Below are 19,385 nucleotides of genomic sequence, written 5' to 3' on the forward strand. Positions count from 1 at the left end.
GAGACATCTTTATCCCTCTGGTCACCCTGACAATCTTCCTCAGGAACTAGAACTCATTTAGGTGGGTGGGAGGAGCTGCACCTGCTCTCCCTCTAGCCCATCTACAGGTAGCAGAGACTTGGGGTGTAACCATGAGTACCCCACAATGCTTCTTGGCTTCTGTGACCTTCGTCAGCTGTATTAGCAATTCTTAAGGAAGCTAATTGTCTTTTCTTACCTCCTTGCCAGAAACGTGTGCTGTCAACAATGGAGGCTGTGACCGCACCTGTAAGGATACTTCGACAGGTGTCCACTGCAGTTGTCCTGTTGGATTCACTCTCCAGTTGGATGGGAAGACGTGTAAAGGTAGCCTTCACCTCCCCAGGGAGGCTGGGTGCCCTGTTATGGAGGGAAGACCCATGCTGCTAACGTATGGGGATAAAGGCAACATACCCTCCATACCCCACGTGACTCCAGATTTGCTTATGATTCATATCAATGGAAGCTTTTTCCCCCTGGGCTAGTGGAAGGTTATAATTGAGTAAACTTAATTAGAACCAACACTTAATTACACTAATTGTTGAGGAGGTCAGCCTCTACAAGCATCAAATAATTCATTTCAGACAGTGGCCTTATTAGAAAAAGGCAGTTAAAGGAAGCATTCATTTGCAGGAGATAATATCAACATATCATACATAATAGCCCAAAGATTATTATGTAAATAACAGTCAAGATGATTATCCAGAGGACTTAATGGATAACTGTACCATTAACTTTTACTGATGAAGAGCGACCCCAATGACTTGCTCATATTTTGTGGGCAAGAGTACAAAGGATTAGTCCTTTAGCATGACAAAAAGTAGGTAACCAATTACCAGACGAAACTGGGAAAATATAAGATTGAGTATCAGGAATCATTTTAAAACATTGAGGCTATTTGATCATTGTGTAATTTGCCAAAACAAATGCTCTAGTCCTTTATAGCTTTAATCATTAAACTTGAATACATAGTGTACTAAAGGGACCCATCTTACCTTGAGAGAGCAATACAAAGCTGAGAATATAACAGGACATCATCATTCTTTCCCAGAGTTTGTTTCCTTAATGCCAGTCAAGGGCACCATAAGTCAGCGTTCTCAAGACGATGAAACACTTGTCTTTCAGAACTGGTTAAGCCAGACAAGAAAACATGTGTAAGGTTAAAAACATCAGCAAACATTCTTAAATGCTTTTGTGAGTATTTTTCTGAATTTCAGAGACTAATGAACACACACAGTGGCCCTTCAGGGAGCTGTGAGAAGTGAGGCAAGTGCTGCTCTGATATGCCCAGTGCTTGCCTGTTGCAGATATTGATGAGTGCCAGACCCGCAATGGAGGCTGTGATCATTTCTGCAAAAACGCCGTGGGCAGTTTTGACTGCAGCTGCAAGAAAGGATTTAAATTATTAACAAATGAGAAGTCTTGCCAAGGTATGTGCTGAAAACACAGCCGTGCTGCACAATGGCCCACAGGTTGGAGTAGAGAGCACGTAACGCCCTCCTGGCAAAGACTGGCTTATCAGGCTTCTTGACAGGGCCACTAGTCCAATCTCCATCCTAGGCTTCACTCAGTTCATCTATTCGGTAGAATAGAAACACTGATGTAGCTCACAGGTGTATTGGAAATTAAGTTGTTAATGGTTAGAGAACACCTTAAAGAATCCATCTGATGTGATGACAGCAGAGCTCACTGCTGGAAATGGAATGGAAAACAGAATGCAAACAGGGTTCCAGTGAGGTGTTGAGATTATGAATAATTTTCCCTTTCTAAAATTTCCTTTAATGTTATTGAATTGATCACAAAAGTTGGTGGCGAAAGTCTGTAGATTTAGTTAATATACCTCCCTACCAAAAACTTGGAGTTAACCTATGATCAAGATTATGTACCAGTTGGTCTCTTTCTTACAGCACTTGTTTTATTTTTTTAAAATTACTTATTTATTTTGAGACAGAGTCTCACTCTGTTGCCCAGGCTGGAGTGCAGTGGCACCATCTTGGTTCACTGCAACCTCCACCTCCCTTCTTGGGTTCAAGCAATTCTCCTGCCTCAGCCTCCTGAGTAGCTGGGATTACAGGCACCTGCCACCACGCCCAGCTAATTTCTGATTTTTTTTTGAGACAGAGTCTCACTGTGTCACCCAGGCTGGAGTGCAGTGGGGCTATCTTGCCTCACTGCAACCTCCACCTCCCAGGTTCAAGAGATTTGCCTGCCTCAATCTCCCGAGTATCCGGGACTACAGGTGCACACCATCACACCTGGCTAATTTTTGTATATTTAGTAGAGATGGGGTTTCACCATGTTGGTCAGGCTGGTCTCGAACTCCTGATCTCGTGATCTGCTTGCCTTGGCCTCCCAAAGTGCTGGGATTACAGGTGTGAGCCACTGCGCCTGGCCAATTTCTGAATTTTTAGTAGAGTCAGGGTATCCCTGTGTTGGCCAGGCTGGTCTCCAGTTCCTGACCTCAGGTGATCTGCCCTCCTCGGCCTCCCAAAGTGCTGAGACTACAGGTGTGAGCCACCACACCTGGCCTAGCACTTGTTTTAAATGACCAGCCTTTGATCTTTGAAGAGAGGGAAGGCAGAGAGGGAGAGGGAGGGCTTGTGGGGAGGAGATGCTTGTTGATCCTTAGAGAGGATTTCAGACCCCTTCTCAAAGACATCCTTCCCATATAAGGGCTGCAGCAAGGAGACTTCTCTAGGTAGCAGTTGTTGTTAGCATTAGTGGCTGTTTTGGGTGGGGGAAAACTGTTTTCTATTTTTAGATGAGCACCTTTCCTTTGATATGCAGGAAGAAGTTCTCAGGAAAGATGTGCTGTAATGTATTCTTGCCCCATTTATGGGAATGAGGACTAATTTATTTTGTTAGAAATCTCAGAATTAGGCTGGGTGCGGTGGCTCACACTGTAATCTCAGCACTTTGAGAGGCCGAGGCAGGTCGATCACTTGAGGCCAGGAGTTTGAGACCAGTCTGACCAACATGGCAAAACCCCATCTCTACTAAAAATACAAAAATTAGGTGGGGACGTGGTGGAGGGCGTGGTGGCGGGCGCCTGTAATCCCAGCTACTCAGGAGGCCGAGGCACGAGAGAATCGCTTGAATGCAGGAAGCACAGGTTGCAGTGAGTTGAGATCACGCCAGTGCACTCCAGCCTGGGCAACAGAGAGAGACTCCATCTCAAAAAAAAAAAAAAAAAAAAAAAAATCTCAGAATTAAATAAAAATCAGAATATCAGATTTCATCTTAGATAACAAAGACTAGCATTACCTTTTTAAAAAAATATTATGGTGTGATGTTTGTTTTGTTTTTCTCTTGGTTTGTTCTTAATACATAATTTGTCAGGCAGTTCAAGTATATTCCCCTTCAAATTCAGTAAGTTAATTCTAGATAATTATTGTGTGGTTTTCTTCAGTTTGACTTGGAAAGCAAATTTGCTGTTCCACATAATGTTTCCTAGGGTATAGACCAGGCAATACTGTTGAAGCTGTGTAAACACATTAAAAAGGAATTAGAAAAGTGATCTCATTATTTTTGGCAAAGCAGAAGCCCATACTGAGCAGCCAAAGTCAGCTACTGAACGAGTCCGCTTTCTCGACAACTGGCTGATATTAATAACAGATTTCATAAAATGGCATCAATTCCTAGGGAAGAAACTGGGTTTTTCTTATTTTTCACTGATCGGGCTTGGTAGAACAAATATTTGCACAGAACAAATTTACTGAAGAAATGCCAGGATTTCTGGGAAAAGCTAGGGATGAAGAGGTTTTGCAAGAATTTGCCCTTTTTTATTTTGCTTTTTCATTCTTCCTGTTCCTTCCAAATGTTTGTTTTTTATTAACATAGTTTCTCATGGCACACTCGGTGTTGAAAAAAGTGGTCTAGCAGTGGTCTAGTTGGCTTCGACTAAGTGCTGCACTGGTCCTGGCTTATCCATTTGGAGACATAAGTCGTAACTCTGTTAAAATCTTCCAAAGAGTTCAGGGAGTGAAGCACTCAAATTCCAGCCTACAGGAAAGAGGTTGAGGGCCAGACCCAGGGAAAAGAGATGATGAGATGGACAAATGCAGCCTCCTGAGGCTGCTGTGCATGACCCCCGCTGCAGCCAAGGAGGCTTCCACACTGAACCAGGAGGATAGCAGACGCATGGGACTAGAACATACGGGAGGAGCAAAACCCAGGCATCGGCCAAGAGGATCCAATGTACAGCTGAGCTACTACATTTCAGGGTCTGCAAAGAGAAAATTAGTGAGGATATTAGTATTAATGCATTCTTTCAGTGCAGAGGGCATTAAAACCCAGGATTAACTGGCCTCTTGGGGGCCAGAAGACTAATTCCGAGAAGATAAGAAAGGGATGGGAACTAGATTTACCTCCAAACCAAGTGTTTTCTCCTTTCAGTTTGCCATGATTAATAAATTACTATTGCTGTTTTACCAATAGTTATATGACAATAGAAATGCATAGCTAGCACCTGTAGCTTACAAAACCCTTTTTAGGTGTGTTATCTCATTTGGCTTCATTTAAACATTTTAAATTAGCCTTACAAGTACACATGGGTGAAAGAGACCAACTGAGCTTTGAGGCAAGTGCAGTTTGCAACAGAATGTGGAAATGAGGGCTGCAGCAGTGAGTATACTTCTTGTGGGCTGCTCCACACTTTCTTTAACACAAGTGAGTGAGGAGAATGGATAGCTAATGTTTTTTACCCTGTGTGTACTGTTTTTGGTGTTGGTCAGCAATTGGTGTTTATCATAAACCTATTCTTCACTCATCCCTCAGCGTGGGTTTCAGCTCCCCTCTCCCTTTGACCATTACAGATATGGATGAGTGCTCTTTGGATAGGACCTGTGACCACAGCTGCATCAACCACCCTGGCACATTTGCTTGTGCTTGCAACCAAGGGTACACCCTGTATGGCTTCACCCACTGTGGAGGTGAGCAGACTGCTCCTGTTGAGTTGGGAGGGGAATGAGGCTGGGCCTGGAGGGGAGCAGGGCCTACCTCTGAGGTTTGCTTTCCTACATCGGGGTATGAAAGGTACATTCCAGTCCCTGAGCAATAGTGGTGAGTCCATCAACTTGAGAGAAGGATCTGCTAAAGGAAATCTCCCCACATGTATCCCTTTAACACCCTGAGTGTGAAATGGAGCAGAGAGAAGTAGTGAGCTCTTCCAGCTGTGAATTCTCTATTGACTTGATGGACTTGCGGTTGTATTCAGAGAGTGGAAGGGTATCTCAGGAGCTGATACTCTATCTGTTGGAACATCTCAGCAGATAGTAAAGTCACAGTCCTCAGACTGTGGGAACCCACCAATTCCACGGCCCTGCCGTGCATAGGAACTGGCTGCAAAGCCTTGGGTTGAGTCCTACAACTAGGTCTTTGAGCTGGAAGCAGAACTATGAAGTTTCTCTCTCCACTCTGTGCCCATTTTGCAACATGTTCTCATGTCTGATAACCTCATGGTCAAGCAGGCTATGCCATAAACTGGATTTGGTACCACCTGACTCCCACTCCACTCCCCCAGTCATCAGATTCACCCAGCAATCTTTGAGAATACAGGTTCAGATTCCAATTCAGAATGACTAGGGCTTCCAAGGTCATCTTCCTGAGGATCTATAGGATTTGGGAACCACTGGCTTAAATACTTCCTGCCCAGTCCTTGTGTCTTGTGCTTTAGAAGAATGGATACACTGGGCGTGGTGGCTCACAGCTGTAATCCCAGCACTTTGGGAGGGAAGGCGGGTGGATCACCTGAGGTCGGGAGTTCGAGACCACCCTAACCAACATGGAGAAACCCTGTCTCTACTAAAAATACAAGATTAGCCGGGCCTGGTGGCGCATGCCTGTAATCCCAGCTACTTGGGAGCTGAGGCAGGAAAATCACCTGAACCTGGGAGATGGAGGTTGCAGTGAGCTGAGATTGTGCCCTTGCACTCCAGCCTGGGCAATAAGAGCGAAACTCCGTCTGAAAAAAAAAAGTATATCTATATCTATATATACATACACTAGTGATTTGCTAGTGACAATTATCTCCCTTCTCCCTTTCAACACATCCTTGGCATGGCCAAAAACATACTCTTCCCAGTCCATCAGGAAACCTCGAGGAAATGTACCCTGAGTATGGATGTATGTCTGGGTTTAGGTGGAGCCACCTTTTGACCTGGACTCAGTCTCAGGTTGACGAGAATTAGTGCAGTCATTTCTGTTTCTCTGTGCCTCAACTGTGTAAATGGTTAAACAGGGAGTCCCAGTTCTGTCTGCCTCCCTTGCTAGGCAGCTCAGGAGGATGGTAGAGTTTTAAAGTAGAAGTCTGTGCAGTGTCTGAATTTGGACACTGGGTGTTGCTAAGGGAGGAATGGATTGGAAAAGAATGCAGCTTGAGGCTGGGTGTGGTGGCTCACACCTGTAATCCCAGCACTTTGGGAGGCCAAGGCAGGTGGATCACCTGAGACCAAGAGTTCAAGACCAGTCTGGCCAAGATGGTGAAACCCTATCTCTACTAAAAATGCAAAAATTAGCCAAGCGTGGGGGCGCATGCCCGTAATCCCAACTACTTGGGAGGCTGAGGCAGGAGAACTGCTTGAACCTGGGAGGCGGAGGTTACAGTGAGCTGAGATTATACCAGTGCACTCCAGCCTGAGTGACAAGAGCAAAACTCCACCTCAAAAAAAAAAAAAAAAAAAAAAAAAAAAAAATAGAGCTTGAGAAGGCCCTATTGAGCCTCATGCCAGGAAATTCGCTGGGTGGGGAGCGGGGTGTGTAGTCAGCTGGTGCCAAGTGCTCATGCTAAAGGCATTCAGCATCTTCCTTTGGTTAGTGAGTTTCAACCTTGTGACTCTCCTGCTGCTCCTTCCTCAAGGGAGGGACCATATCAGCCCGTTCAGTGACAGGTTGCTGTGACAAGAGAGTATTTTGTTCCGCAGACACCAATGAGTGCAGCGTCAACAACGGAGGCTGTCAGCAGGTCTGTGTGAACACAGTGGGCAGCTACGAATGCCAGTGCCACCCTGGGTACAAGCTCCACTGGAATAAAAAAGACTGTGTGGGTAAGGGAAACCGAGGCACAGACTCAGACAACGGGCTGGCCACTGACCCAGAGGCAGTGCAGCTCTGCGCGCTCCCACGTCCCATCCAACCCTCCTTCCACTGACTTTCCCACCAGCTGCAGCAGCCGTTCTTTAAATAGTTCAAAAACAGGAGATACTTTGCAGCATCTTTAGTGTTTCCTTCTGTGCTTCTGTGTAAGTTGGAACTCACTTCGTTTTCCTGGTTGCTTTTCTGCATGAAGAGATGGCATATCAGGGGCTCCTTTCCCTTGGTGGGAATCAGGCCTAGCATCTATGTTCTATGCCGGGCATCAGCTCTCCCTTCTTTTCTTGGGGACTTTGGTGCATGGGACTCAACCATCCTTGTCACACTTAGAAATGTCCTTCTCTTTCTGTAAGTGTCTGTTTTGTCCTGTCTAGAAGTGAAGGGGCTCCTGCCCACAAGTGTGTCACCCCGTGTGTCCCTGCACTGTGGTAAGAGTGGTGGAGGAGACGGGTGCTTCCTCAGATGTCATTCTGGCATTCACCTCTCCTCAGGTGAGTGGGGCCCATTTCCCGGGGCAGGTCCTCACGCCAAGGCCAGGCCTCTCTGGCCTCCAGGTGTTAGATTCCCTCAGAGGGCTTCCAGGTCCTCCACCCAATGCCCCAGCCACCATGCTTTGAGAGGTCCATGCTTCAAGACCCCGTATGCTGGGTGTTTTTCTAGTGGCCCATGTGGAGTGGGGCTGGGGGAGAGTTTAGCTGCTACCAGGATAGCCTGTGACCTTGCTTATGCGTTTGACAATTCACATTCTGTCTGTCAGGACTGCAAGGGGCCTACTCTGTCACCTGTGGCTCTTCCTCTCCTCTCAGGAGCAAACAACAAAAATCAAACGACTCTGCTTTTGGGGGTAATTACCAAATCTTACCAAATCTGCATGTTCTGTCTGGGGGCTCACCATGTTCAAGGGGCTTCATTCATGGGGTGCTGTTCTTGGATGCTGGCTTTGTTTTTTTAATCTTGATTTCCTTGATGCTGTGAGCATGTTCCAGATTGTTGTTGCCTGCAGTCCTGGTGCCCGGAATGTGACTCTCCCATGTAACAGATACTTACTGCGTGGCCACTGTATGTTAGGAGGCTGTGGTCAGCCCTGGTGGGTCATCATCCTGGGCAGAGGCCCACAGAACTCCAGGACCAGCGGGCTGTACTCCAGAGCACCTCAAAGGCTAAGGGAATGTGCCTGGGGCTCATGGCATGGATAGAAATAGGCAAAGCAGGGGCAGCAGGAATTCTGTGCCGAGAAAGGGGCCCAAACCCTTTCCTGTTTGTCAAAAGATGAAGAGTGAAATCCAAGGTTTTTAGGAGCCTGTGTCCTCCCGGATATAGACGCCTTTGTCCTTATGTCATCAGAACACCTGAATAAGGTTCATATTACATCCTGATGTCCATACTACATATATGAGCAAAGCTGGAGACTCAAAGCAAGACAGTACAGCTCTCATGTGTTGACTGAGCAGTTCTATGCCAGCCACCACAGTACACGTATTAACTGACTTAAGCCATACTACAACCCTCTGGGGAAATTTTATTATTATTCTCATTAACCAGATGAAGAAACTGAGGCTCAGAGAGGTGAAATAACTTACTCAAAGTGGTTTAGATAAGAAATAGGGGAGCTGGGATTTGAACCCAGGCAGTTTGGTGCAGAGTCTCAAGCACTGTCCTTCACTGCCCCTTTCAATGCACATTTGGACTCAGCCAGGGCAGACATCATGGTCTGTTTCACCAAATCCCTCAGCAACAGTTCCTTGGTGATTTGGGCCACCCCAAGGGTGGACAAGCAAATAGCTAATAGCTATTCAGTTATTACTATGTACCAAGCAGGGAGCTAAACATTTCCCTTTTTTTAAATGCATTATCTCATTTTATCCTTACAACAGCCTGGTAATATAGGTACTATAATTATGTCTATTTTACAGATGAGGACACTGAAGCTTAGGGAGATTAAGTAACTTGCTCAAGTTCTCACCACAACTTAAAAGAACTAGGGCATTGACTCCAGAAGCTACCGTGTGGTTAAGACTGACCGACCCTGGGAGGAGAACAGAATTTTGCACATCAGGCCCTCAAAGTGGGACCCTCACTCCCTCTCAGACCTCACAGCCTAGCCAGGTTTAGTGAGTGCCATCTGTGTCTGGAACGACAGCTCCCTCAGCCCTGTCCTCCCACGACAGGCTTGTTTAGGAAAATCTGCCCTTCACCATTTTGCCAAATGGGCTTATCCAGATTTGAACTGGGGGATTCTGGCCTTCTTTCTCAGGAAGGCACAAAAATGACTTCATGTTTTATTTCACCATGGAGGCTATTTTTGACCCTCAGTTTTAGAGGGAGGGAGATAGATAGATAGATAGATAGATAGATAGATAGATAGATAGATAGATAATTTTTTTTTTTTTGAAATGGAGTCTCATTCACTCTGTTGCCTAGGCTGGAGTGCAGTGGTGCAATCTCAGCTCACTGCAACCTCCGCCTCCTGGGTTCAAGCAATTCTCCTGCCTCAGCTTCCCAAATAGCTGGGATTACAGGCATGTGCCACCACGCCCAGCTAATTTTTGTATTTTTAGTAGAGATGGGGTTTCACCATGTTGGCCAGGATGGCCTCTGTTATATTTGAACACTGGATTTGTCTCTCATATGAGGGGGTAACTGTAAGTTTTAGGAGGCTCCTGGTGGCCCCAGTCCAGGGCAATGGGCACTCCATGATCCAAGCCACTCTTGGCCTCAGGGTAGGAGAGGGGATCAGGGTGTGCTGTGTGTGGTAGGAGCCGCCAATGGACAGCTTGCTGCTTCCCATCTGGTGTCTCCATTCCTTTGCCTCTGAAGGTAACATCTCTCACTTGTTTCTTTCTGAAGATGTCAACACCATCAGGACAAGTGTAACCTTTAAGCTAAATGAAGGCAAGTGTAGTTTGAAAAAGGCTGAGCTGTTTCCCGAGGGTCTGCGACCAGCACTACCAGGTATGGAATCAGATGGTTGGTGTAGGGAGCTTGCCTGCATGTGGGAAGGGGCCTGCAGCCAACCAAACTGGAGGTCTGCGGGGGCCAGGGGCTGTCCAGCTGATCCAAGCACACTGCAGATGGGATTGAGCCATCCAGAACCTGCAGGGACTTATCCCAAGAGGAAGAAAAGCATAACCTAGCATGCTTGTGTAGTTCTGGGGTCATACTTCGGGGCTTCCTTTGCATGGTATAGTTGGTGAGGCTCTGGGGAAACCCACGAGTTCATAGAAGTCAATAAGGGCTTCAGGTGAATTAGCAATTTATGATCATATTGGGTTAAATTTTCTAGATCTCAGATTTTGCTTGAAATATAAGCCAAAGAAATGAAAAAAAGTTTGGCTCAGAAAGGATAACTTTGATGAACAAAGATCTAATATCCAGCTTTCCTGCTGGGTCTAGTTTTTGGAAGCAGTGACCCCATTGGCTTCAGCAAAGCAAATACCATCCAAGTAGAACTGGCCTTGTTGAAAAGAGCAGAATCTAACATTCCTTTTTCTTTCCCAGCACACATTTCCAGTATTATTTTATACAATACTTTTAGAGATTAAAAATAAAAAGGATCAGGATTCATGTATTAGGGAGGCTTCTTTTCCCAATCTACTCTCAAATCACACAGACAAATAAACCTAAAGCTCACTCTAGTCACTTTTGCCTGCCTATTTTAAGTAAGTAATTTAAAGTAACTTTGTACCTCCATTTGATGGAATATTATGCAGCTATTAATTCTATGTTTTCAAAGAATGTTTAACGACACAGGAAAATGGTCTTGTTATAATGCTGAGATGTAAAGCAGGAGAGAAACATTCTGTATATCTAATACAATCCAAACTGTGTAAGAAAAAGTGTGCTAGAAGAAACACAAAACTCATGATATCATTTAGTAGTGGTTACATCTGGGTGGGAGGATGATGGGTAATTTTAACTTTTTTTCTGCATTTTCCAAATTAACCATAGTGAGCATTTATACTTTTAAATCTCAGGAGTGGAGGGAGGGAGCATTGTTTAAAAATAGATTTGAACCAGTCATGGTGCCTCATACCTGTAATCTCAGCACTTTGGGAGGCCAAGGCAGGCAGATTGCTTGAGCTCAGGAGTTTGGGACCAGCCTGGGCAACATGGCAAAACCCCATCTCTATGAAAACTACAAAAAGATTAGCCGGGCCTAGTGGTTCATGCCTGTAGTCCCAGCTACTCAGGAGGCCAAAGCGGGCGGATCACTTGAGCCCAGGAATTGGAGGCTGAAGTGAGCTCTGTTGACACCACTGTACTCCAGCCTGGGCGACAGAGCGAGACCCTATCTCAGTAAAATGAAATAAAATAAATAAAATGATAAAAATAGACTTGGCCTGTAGTTTACTTAATGAGATTGTACTAGTGTTAATGTCTTAGTTTTGATAAATGTATGATGTTAACGTTAGGGGAGACTGAGTGAAGGTTATGTGAGAACTCTATACTATCTTAGCAACTTTTCTATAAATCTACTTATTTCAAAATGGAAAGTTAAAAAAATACATATGGAACATCGAAAGGGAAAAAGATTTAAAATGAGAATCTGTTCAGTTTAAGATTTGAAGTTACCCTTTTGAAAAGGTAAGATAAATCTTTAGGGGAAAAATATAGAGAAGAAATAAATTTGCCTCCTTCCTGTGGCCCCTGTTGACCTATGGCTTGAATGTCCTTGTAATGTTAAAGAAGAATCTGATACAGGTAATACTTCATTTCAATGAAGATTCTGAAATACAGACAAATTCATGGAGTGGTTGATATGTGGACCTGCTCTTTGGTGAGGGTTAACAGAGTCACTGGAAACCATGGTGAGAGGGGAGACAGTCAAGTCAGGAAGAAGGATGTGCAAAGCCCTGTCTTATGCAACACTTCCACTCTCATCCTAGATGCCTTCATGATATTGTTTGGTTCTGTTAATGCTTTGTGCCATTTATTGCTCCTGGTTATTTAAAAATGAGACATCACTGCTGACGGGCGTTCCAGCTTTCCCTTCAGGTTAGAATGACTTCCAAGGTCAGATTGCCTGAAAGCAGTAGTTGGTTTCCTTTCCACTCTTGTGCTCATTCCTTATTTGAAGCCTCAGCCCCTGCTTGGCACATCCAGCTTTATGCAAACCAACTGTGAGAATGTAAGCACACGTTAGAAAACCGTCAGTAAAGAATGCAAGACGACCCCTGGTTCTTGTCTCCCACATATGTGGCCAGTTGGAAACATCTAGCATTTATTCATGAAAAGAATTTTCAAGAGCTAAATTGTAAAGTTATATAGGAGGCAATACTAGGTCTTCAAAATTAAAATGTTATTGCGCTCCAAGTTGAGGGCTTGCAGTGTCTTGGCATCTGGAGATAATCACTTAGTCCCTTGAGAGTTGTTTTAATGAAATGTTTACTGAGCTCTAGCAAATGTTCAGCTGAGTGCTTTGCCAGGATTTGGCTTCCGATAATTTTGTTTCTTCATACAGAGAAGCACAGCTCAGTAAAAGAGAGCTTCCGCTACGTAAACCTTACATGCAGCTCTGGCAAGCAAGTCCCAGGAGCCCCTGGCCGACCAAGCGCCTCTAAGGAAATGTTTATCACTGTTCAGTTTGAGCTTGAAACTAACGAAAAGGAGGTGACAGGTTGGTTTGAAAACAGTCTACATTGCCAGGCTTCTCACGGCTTGCTCCTTATTTCTTTGCCTTTCACTTTTTATCATTCTTGGGGGAAAATAATGCAAACACTGAAGTATCTCCTGTTTTTTTCACCCTGAAACTAAACTGAATTGGTTTGGAACCTGATGATTTTCTCTGCTTCATAAAAACCCAAAGCTACCATTTTGATCCACAAATTTCTGTTTGAATCAAATGCTGCCCAGCCTGCTAGGTGCCCCCTCCAGGTTTCTCCCCATTCGGTCCACAGGGAGCTTGGGGTGTTGGTAGGGCCTGCAGTTGATCTGGCCGTTGTCACACGCTGCAGCCTGACCTCTCCCGCACTGCTGTCCCTCTTGTTTCTGTAGCTTCTTGTGACCTGAGCTGCATTGTAAAGCGAACCGAGAAGCGGCTCCGGAAAGCCATCCGCACGCTCAGAAAGGCTGTCCACAGGGAGCAGTTTCACCTCCAGCTCTCAGGCATGAACCTTGACATGGCTAAAAAGCCTCCCAGAACATCTGAACGCCAGGCAGAGTCCTGTGGAGTGGGCCAGGGTCATGGAGAAAACCAATGTGGTGAGTGGCCTGGGACATTCTTGCTAACAGAACAGCCTTGGGCTCCATAAACACTCAGGGTAACCGAAAGCAAGTCTGGCCCATCCTCCCTTCTCAGGGCTCTCTTTAGAGAACACTCCGGGCAGCCCTCTGTTTCCTAGTAACTGTTGCATTTGTGTCTGTTGTCCCTGCTAGGCCCAGAGCTCCCTGGAGTGAGACTGATCTCATTCACCTCTCTGTCCTCAGCGCCTGGCATAGTATCTGGCTTGTGGTGGGCACTAAAATGTTTGTTGACTTGAGGAACAGGAAAGAAGTGGCAAGGTTGATGAGAAGAGGGGTGTTGCCCTTTACAGGTCTGAGGGGCGGCAGTCTTCCTTGGCTGGGGCAGAACTGCAGGGGTAAGGCACCCTCAAGCCTTCTCCACACTCTGTCATCACAGCTACTCTTATGGTCTTCCTCTGGCTTGGCCAACTATGGCAATGAATAAGCTCCTGTCCGTAGTTCTGTGCACAGGCAAAGCTAGGGGGCTGCTTGGCTGCCTGGCTGCCTTACGAGACCCCGGAGCCTCAGCCCAGGGCTCCTAATAGTGTCAGTTCCATTGTATGGGTTGTGTTGGTGGTGGTATTTCAGAATTAAATTTGAGACCTGGCACTTGAGCAGCATCAGTTCTGTCTCTCTGATAAAGCTAGCAAGAGGGTCCAGGATACGAGGTTCTAGGATGGTCAGTTTAGAGATTTGTCACAAGGGACTCTTCTGGGCAATTATGGGAGATTTTATCTGAAAAGGCTTAGATGGGAAAAATTGGGTCTCACTTTACAGTAAAAATGATAACGATGTATTGAGTTCTTATCTGTCATAAGCATAACAGTAAGTCTCATGTCTGCATTATCTCAATTAATCCTAACAGTAACCTTCCCAGGTAGGTATTACTAACTGCATTTAACAGCTGAAGCTTAGAGGGCTAAGTTTTCTTGCTTAAGATCACACTGATGTTCTGATTCCAAAGCCTATGCTCTGGTCCCAAGCCGGGTGAATTTCAGTAACTAGATTTATCCAGGATAAACTGATGTCCTTTTCCAAAGTGTCAGTAGAATCATGAGGCCTAAGCAATAAAGCTTAACTAAGGAGTAAGAATGTGTGTTTCTAAATAAGCCAAGCTGAATCCAGGGGCACTTGGTCCAGAGAATTGTCAGCCTTAGCCCCACAGCTCAAATTTGTTGCTTTGCCAAAACTTAGTGAAAATCAAGTGCAAAATCAAGTGGAACTGTCTGCAAGGGGCTGGTTTCCAGATAGTCTTGACATTCATTCCAGCTGATTCTCTTAAAAAGAAACAAAGAGGGGAAAAAAGTAAAAACAGCCCAGCTGGTTGATCTGTTCTCATTTAAAATTCTAAGAGTTCCAGTTTCCATATAAAATAGTGGTGAGAGTTGGCTATGGCTGCCCTACTTTCCAGGATGAGTTGCAGAGACTGTCAGGGCCCTCCTGGCCTCTCAGGGTTCCACTGCACCCCTCCCCCGTCTGCTATCCTGTTGGGGTGAGGCCTCGCAGACTGGCCAAGGAGTCTTTGTGGCCAGTTAAGAAGTCAAGAAAACCTATGTCAAGGGCTGCATGGACTGGCTCCCAGTGAGGGTATCACTAATACTACCATGGGTATGTTCCTGGGGAGTAAAGGCCCAAGGATAAGGAGTAGGAGTTACTTAACAGGGGCTTCATGACCACAACAGCCTACGAAAGATACTCAGGGCCAGGCGCAGTGGCTCACACCTGTAATCCCAGCACTTTGGGAGGCCAAGGTGGGCAGATCATGAGGTCAGGAGATCGAGACCATCCTGGCCAACATGGTGAAACTCCACCTCTACTAAAAAATGCAAAAAATTAGCGGGGCATGGTGGCGCGTGCCTACACGCCCAGCTACTCGGAGGCTGAGGCAGGAGAATCCCTTAGGGAGTTGGAGGTTGCAGTGAGCCAAGATCATGCCACTGCACTCCAGCCTGGGCGACAGAGCAAGATTCCGTCTCAAAAAAAAAAAAAAGAAAGACACTCGATAGAGGGTTTGTGTAGCTGTTGTGGTGTGTGAATGTGTCCCTGAGATGCTTGTCATGCTAAATTAGGTTTGATTTGTTTCTAGGGGAGCCAATGTGTCTTGTCTCAGGAGCTCCCTCAAACACTGGATGAATTTTATAGCCCTCATGGCATCAGATCAGGTCCAGGTCTGACAGCAATGTTGAAGATTTTACCATGTAGAGAAAACAGCTCAAGGAGTTACCAGTGACATTCCTTCTTGCTGCTGAGGGAGGAAGTGGGTATAAAGAAGTGTCAGATGTGTTAATTAGAAAGGCTTTTTATACAGCAGGCAGCATGTGGCATGGGCAAGGCTGTGTGTGTGTGTGTGTGTGTGTGTGTGTGTGTGTATCTTCTAGTCCTGGTCTATTTGATGGTGTTAGGACTTCATAAAGACGAGGCTTGCTGATGTTTTCTGAACTCTGGATGGTACAGACAGTGGAGATAAACCTAGGATAGTTCTTTTTAGAAATGATTTTCAGTATCTGCAGAAAAGAGCTCCAAAAAAATGGAGTCACTTCCATCTCTCCTTCCAGGAGAGATGTTTATTTTTTTTAAATATGTTATGTTTATCTTTTTAAATATTTTAAATTTAGTTTTCAATTACAAAAGTAGTGCATGTTTCAAATGGCACAGAAATGTATACAGTAAAGATAAAAGTTTTCTCCACAGCTCCCTAATCCAACTCCCCAGCAGTAATCCCTGTTATAGTTTGCTGTGTTATTTTTCCATAACTGTTTTTATGCACATGTAAAAAGGACATTTTATATATTCATTCAATAAATATTTATTGAGCACCAACTGTGTGCCAGGTACCATTCTAGATACCAGGAATCCAGCAATAAAGAAACAAGCAAACATCTCAGCCCACACAGAGTTTACAATTTTAGAGGAAGAAGGTAGACAACCAACCAATAAACAAGGAAAGATACTACTATCATGTAGCAGAGGGCGATAGGGATATGGAAAGCAGGGCTGCAGGGAAGTGGAATGGAAAGTGCCAGGCCAAGGTGAGGGGTGAGGGATGAGGAGCCTACTCCCCCAAAGTGCAGACTATGGTCAGGGAAGGCCTCATTGCAAAGTGTCATTTGGGCAGACCCAAAGGACAGTAAGAAGCAAGCTATGGAGATATCTGGGGGAAGAGAGTTTCAGGCAAAGGGAACAACAAATAGGAAAACCCCAAGGTACTGGAAGGAAGGCCAGAAGGATGAGAGCCAAGAGAGTCAGGGAGGGACAGCAAGGGCAGAGCAGTAGCAGAGGGAACTCAAAACCAGGGAGGACCCTGATCCCAAATCTGATGAGAAAGGAAGCCAGTGGAGGGCTTTGAGCAGAGGAGTAACTGACGTGTTTTCAAAAGATAACTTTGGCTACTGTGCTGAAAATTGACTATATGTTTACATATGAATAAACATATATATATATATTTTTTTTAAATTTTAAATAGGCTGGGTGCAGTGGCTCACATCTGTAATCCCAGCACTTTGGGAGGCCAAAGTGGGAGGATCACTTTAGGCCAGGAGTTCAATACTAGTTTGGGCAACATAGTGAGACTCTGTCTCTGTCTCACTATGTTGGTTGGTAGCACCTGTAGTCCCAGCTACTCAAGAGTCTAAGGCGGGAGGATCATCTGAGCCCAGGAGTTTGAGGCTGCAGTGAGCTGTGATTGTGTCACTGCACTGCAGCCTAGGCGGCAAACCAAGAGCCTATCTTAACAAAATAAAAAACAAATATCAATACAATTTGAATAGTGCTATGTGTTGTTTTTAACTGTAGTGTAGATCAAGAACATCTCTCTACCATGATAGAAGAGCAACCTCATTTCTTTTACAGCTTCCCAGGCTGTATTTGTTTGAAGACACCAGTACTGATTAGCCCTACCCCTATTGGTGAACATAGAAGTTATTGCTAATTTTTCTATTGCGAATAGCGCTCAGTGAATATCATTCTTTTACACATGGCCAATATTTCTGAAGGATAGACTTGTAAAAGTACAATGGCCGACTCAAAGAACTTGTGTATTTAAAATTTTAATAAATACTGCCAAATTACTTTCCCAAAAGATCATACCAATGCATGTTGCTTCCAACATTGGAGTGTTTATAGCCCTACATCTTTGCTAACATGGATTATTTATCATTGATCCTTTTCGTTTTTGCAAATCTGATAAGCAAAAAAAAAAAAAAAAGTCATTTTAACTTGGTTTTCTTTATTAGTAAGACTAAGCATGCTGTCTTATGCCTGTGGTCATTTGGATTCATTCTTCTGAGAACATCTATATTCTTTGCCTATTTTTGCATTGAACTGTTTATCCTTTGAATATCATTAAAAAATAAATTTTAAAGTCCTAACTTACACCAGAGAAAATAATCACTTCTGACCAATTGTATATTTTCTTTCTTATTGTTATTTTATGTAGTAAAGTCTCATTAATTTGGCATTTGGGGACTTTGGGGACAGCCTGCTCTCCAAGTGACCTTTGTATCATCTGTGATCAATTTTAGCAAGATGGCAAAAAAAAAAAAAATGATTATAGTCTCCAAGGAACAAATTTCTTAAGCTCTACAGTACTTCATAAAGTTCTTCATGTCTAAAGAAAATTAACTATATGACATGGACGTCTAGCTATTGTACTTTCATAATACCAGCTAAAAGATACATTATTTAAGAAATACACTGGATAATATACATGTGTGTATGCATGTGTGTGTGTGTGTATATATGTATGTATGTATGTATATATACTATATTTGGTTGTTTTTAAAACTTGCTGAGATTTTTAGAAGAAACAATCCAGACAACTGGCAAACGGGGAAGTATTTTAGTGCCTGGGTTCTTGAGAGACTAGGAACATTTAATTCGGTTTGTAACAGCTTACTGCTGTTCCTCTGTAGCAACTGAGAACCATTAATTCAACTAGTATTAATCGAGTACCATTCTGTCCACTCTGTGTGCTTGGGATGAAGCAATTAAGAACATAATAATCAAAGGGCCTATTCTCATGAAGTTCACACGGTAACAGAGGAAAACAGAAATTAAAAAGTAAAGCGATAATTTCAAAAGCTTAAGTGCTATGAAGAGAATAAAACAGAGAGGATTAGAGGGAGGATTACTCTCCATAGGGTGGCCAGGAAAGGCTCTCGGAGCAAGTGACTAGGAGCAAGTGGTCAAGCACTAAGGCCTAAGTGAGGAGGAGCAGCTGATGTGCAACGTGCTGATGGTAGGGCCTGGGGGGTGTGGGGGAGCTCCATAATGGGGGAGGATCAGCAAATCCAAAGGGCCTAAGGCAGGAAGGAGCTGGGCATTTCCTTCTTCTTTAAGATTATTATTCTATTTTTTAGAGACGGGGTCTTGCTATGTTGCTCAGGCTGGTCTTGAACTCCTGCGTTCAAGTGATCCTCCCACCTCAGCCTTCGAGTAGCTGGGATCACAGGCGTGAGCCTCTGTGCCTGGCTCAGATATTCTATTCTGAATTCTTTCAAAATTGAGAAATGATTTGGAAATGATCAGGCAGAGATTTCCTTTCTTGTTTAAACTGAGGAAAATATAAAATCTGTATTAGCACTATAGACCAGTATTTGACCAATATTTAACACACAGACTGAATAGGAAATTCTTTTAATTAAAAAAGTTTTTAAAACATGACTGAGTAAAATGTTGACATGCATTGAACACTGACACTGTGTTCAGCCCTGTGCTAAGTACTTTACCTATATTATCTCATTTAATCCTCATCCCAAGTCTGTATTAACCCATCCCTTTTTACACATAAAGAAACTTGAGACACAGGATGACAAGCATTTTCCACAACGTCACCCAGCAAGTAAGTGTTGCAGAGGCAGGATTGAAATCCAGATCTGATTTGAGTCTATTCTTTTTTCCTTTTTTCTGGAGACAGTCTTGCTCTTATCACCCAGGCTGGATTCAGTGGCATGATCTCAGCTCACTGCAACCTCTGCCTCCCAGGTTCAAGCGATTCTCCTGCCTCAGCCTCCTGAGTAGCTGGGATTACAGGTGCCTGCCACCACGCCTGGCTAATT

General features: G+C 44.3%; 1 protein-coding gene and 1 long non-coding RNA gene across 10 annotated transcripts in view; one reads left to right on the forward strand and one right to left on the reverse strand.

Annotated features, from left to right (window-relative positions):
• SCUBE2 (signal peptide, CUB domain and EGF like domain containing 2) overlaps positions 1-19,385 on the forward strand; it is an 83,223-nt gene that overhangs the window by 29,907 nt on the left and 33,931 nt on the right. For 5 of the 9 annotated variants that reach the window (XM_008007377.3, XM_073018529.1, XM_008007342.3 and 2 more), the window contains exons 8-16: positions 229-345; positions 1,326-1,448; positions 4,833-4,949; positions 6,939-7,061; positions 7,482-7,598; positions 7,865-7,951; positions 9,955-10,059; positions 12,569-12,724; positions 13,102-13,308. In XM_008007377.3, the coding sequence (XP_008005568.2) occupies positions 229-345; positions 1,326-1,448; positions 4,833-4,949; positions 6,939-7,061; positions 7,482-7,598; positions 7,865-7,951; positions 9,955-10,059; positions 12,569-12,724; positions 13,102-13,308 (1,152 nt within the window). The remainder of the gene's footprint in view (positions 1-228; positions 346-1,325; positions 1,449-4,832; positions 4,950-6,938; positions 7,062-7,481; positions 7,599-7,864; positions 7,952-9,954; positions 10,060-12,568; positions 12,725-13,101; positions 13,309-19,385) is intronic. The other 4 variants (XM_008007387.3, XM_073018549.1, XM_073018531.1 and 1 more) reach the window with 3 other exon arrangements.
• LOC140712262 (uncharacterized) overlaps positions 1-19,385 on the reverse strand; it is a 65,402-nt gene that overhangs the window by 6,955 nt on the left and 39,062 nt on the right. Inside the window, exon 2 of the long non-coding RNA XR_012093810.1 lies at positions 1,014-1,145. This is a non-coding gene — a long non-coding RNA (uncharacterized lncRNA). The remainder of the gene's footprint in view (positions 1-1,013; positions 1,146-19,385) is intronic.

Source organism: Chlorocebus sabaeus, chromosome 1 (genome assembly GCF_047675955.1).
Source record: "Chlorocebus sabaeus isolate Y175 chromosome 1, mChlSab1.0.hap1, whole genome shotgun sequence".
Taxonomy (NCBI): Eukaryota; Metazoa; Chordata; class Mammalia; order Primates; family Cercopithecidae; genus Chlorocebus; species Chlorocebus sabaeus.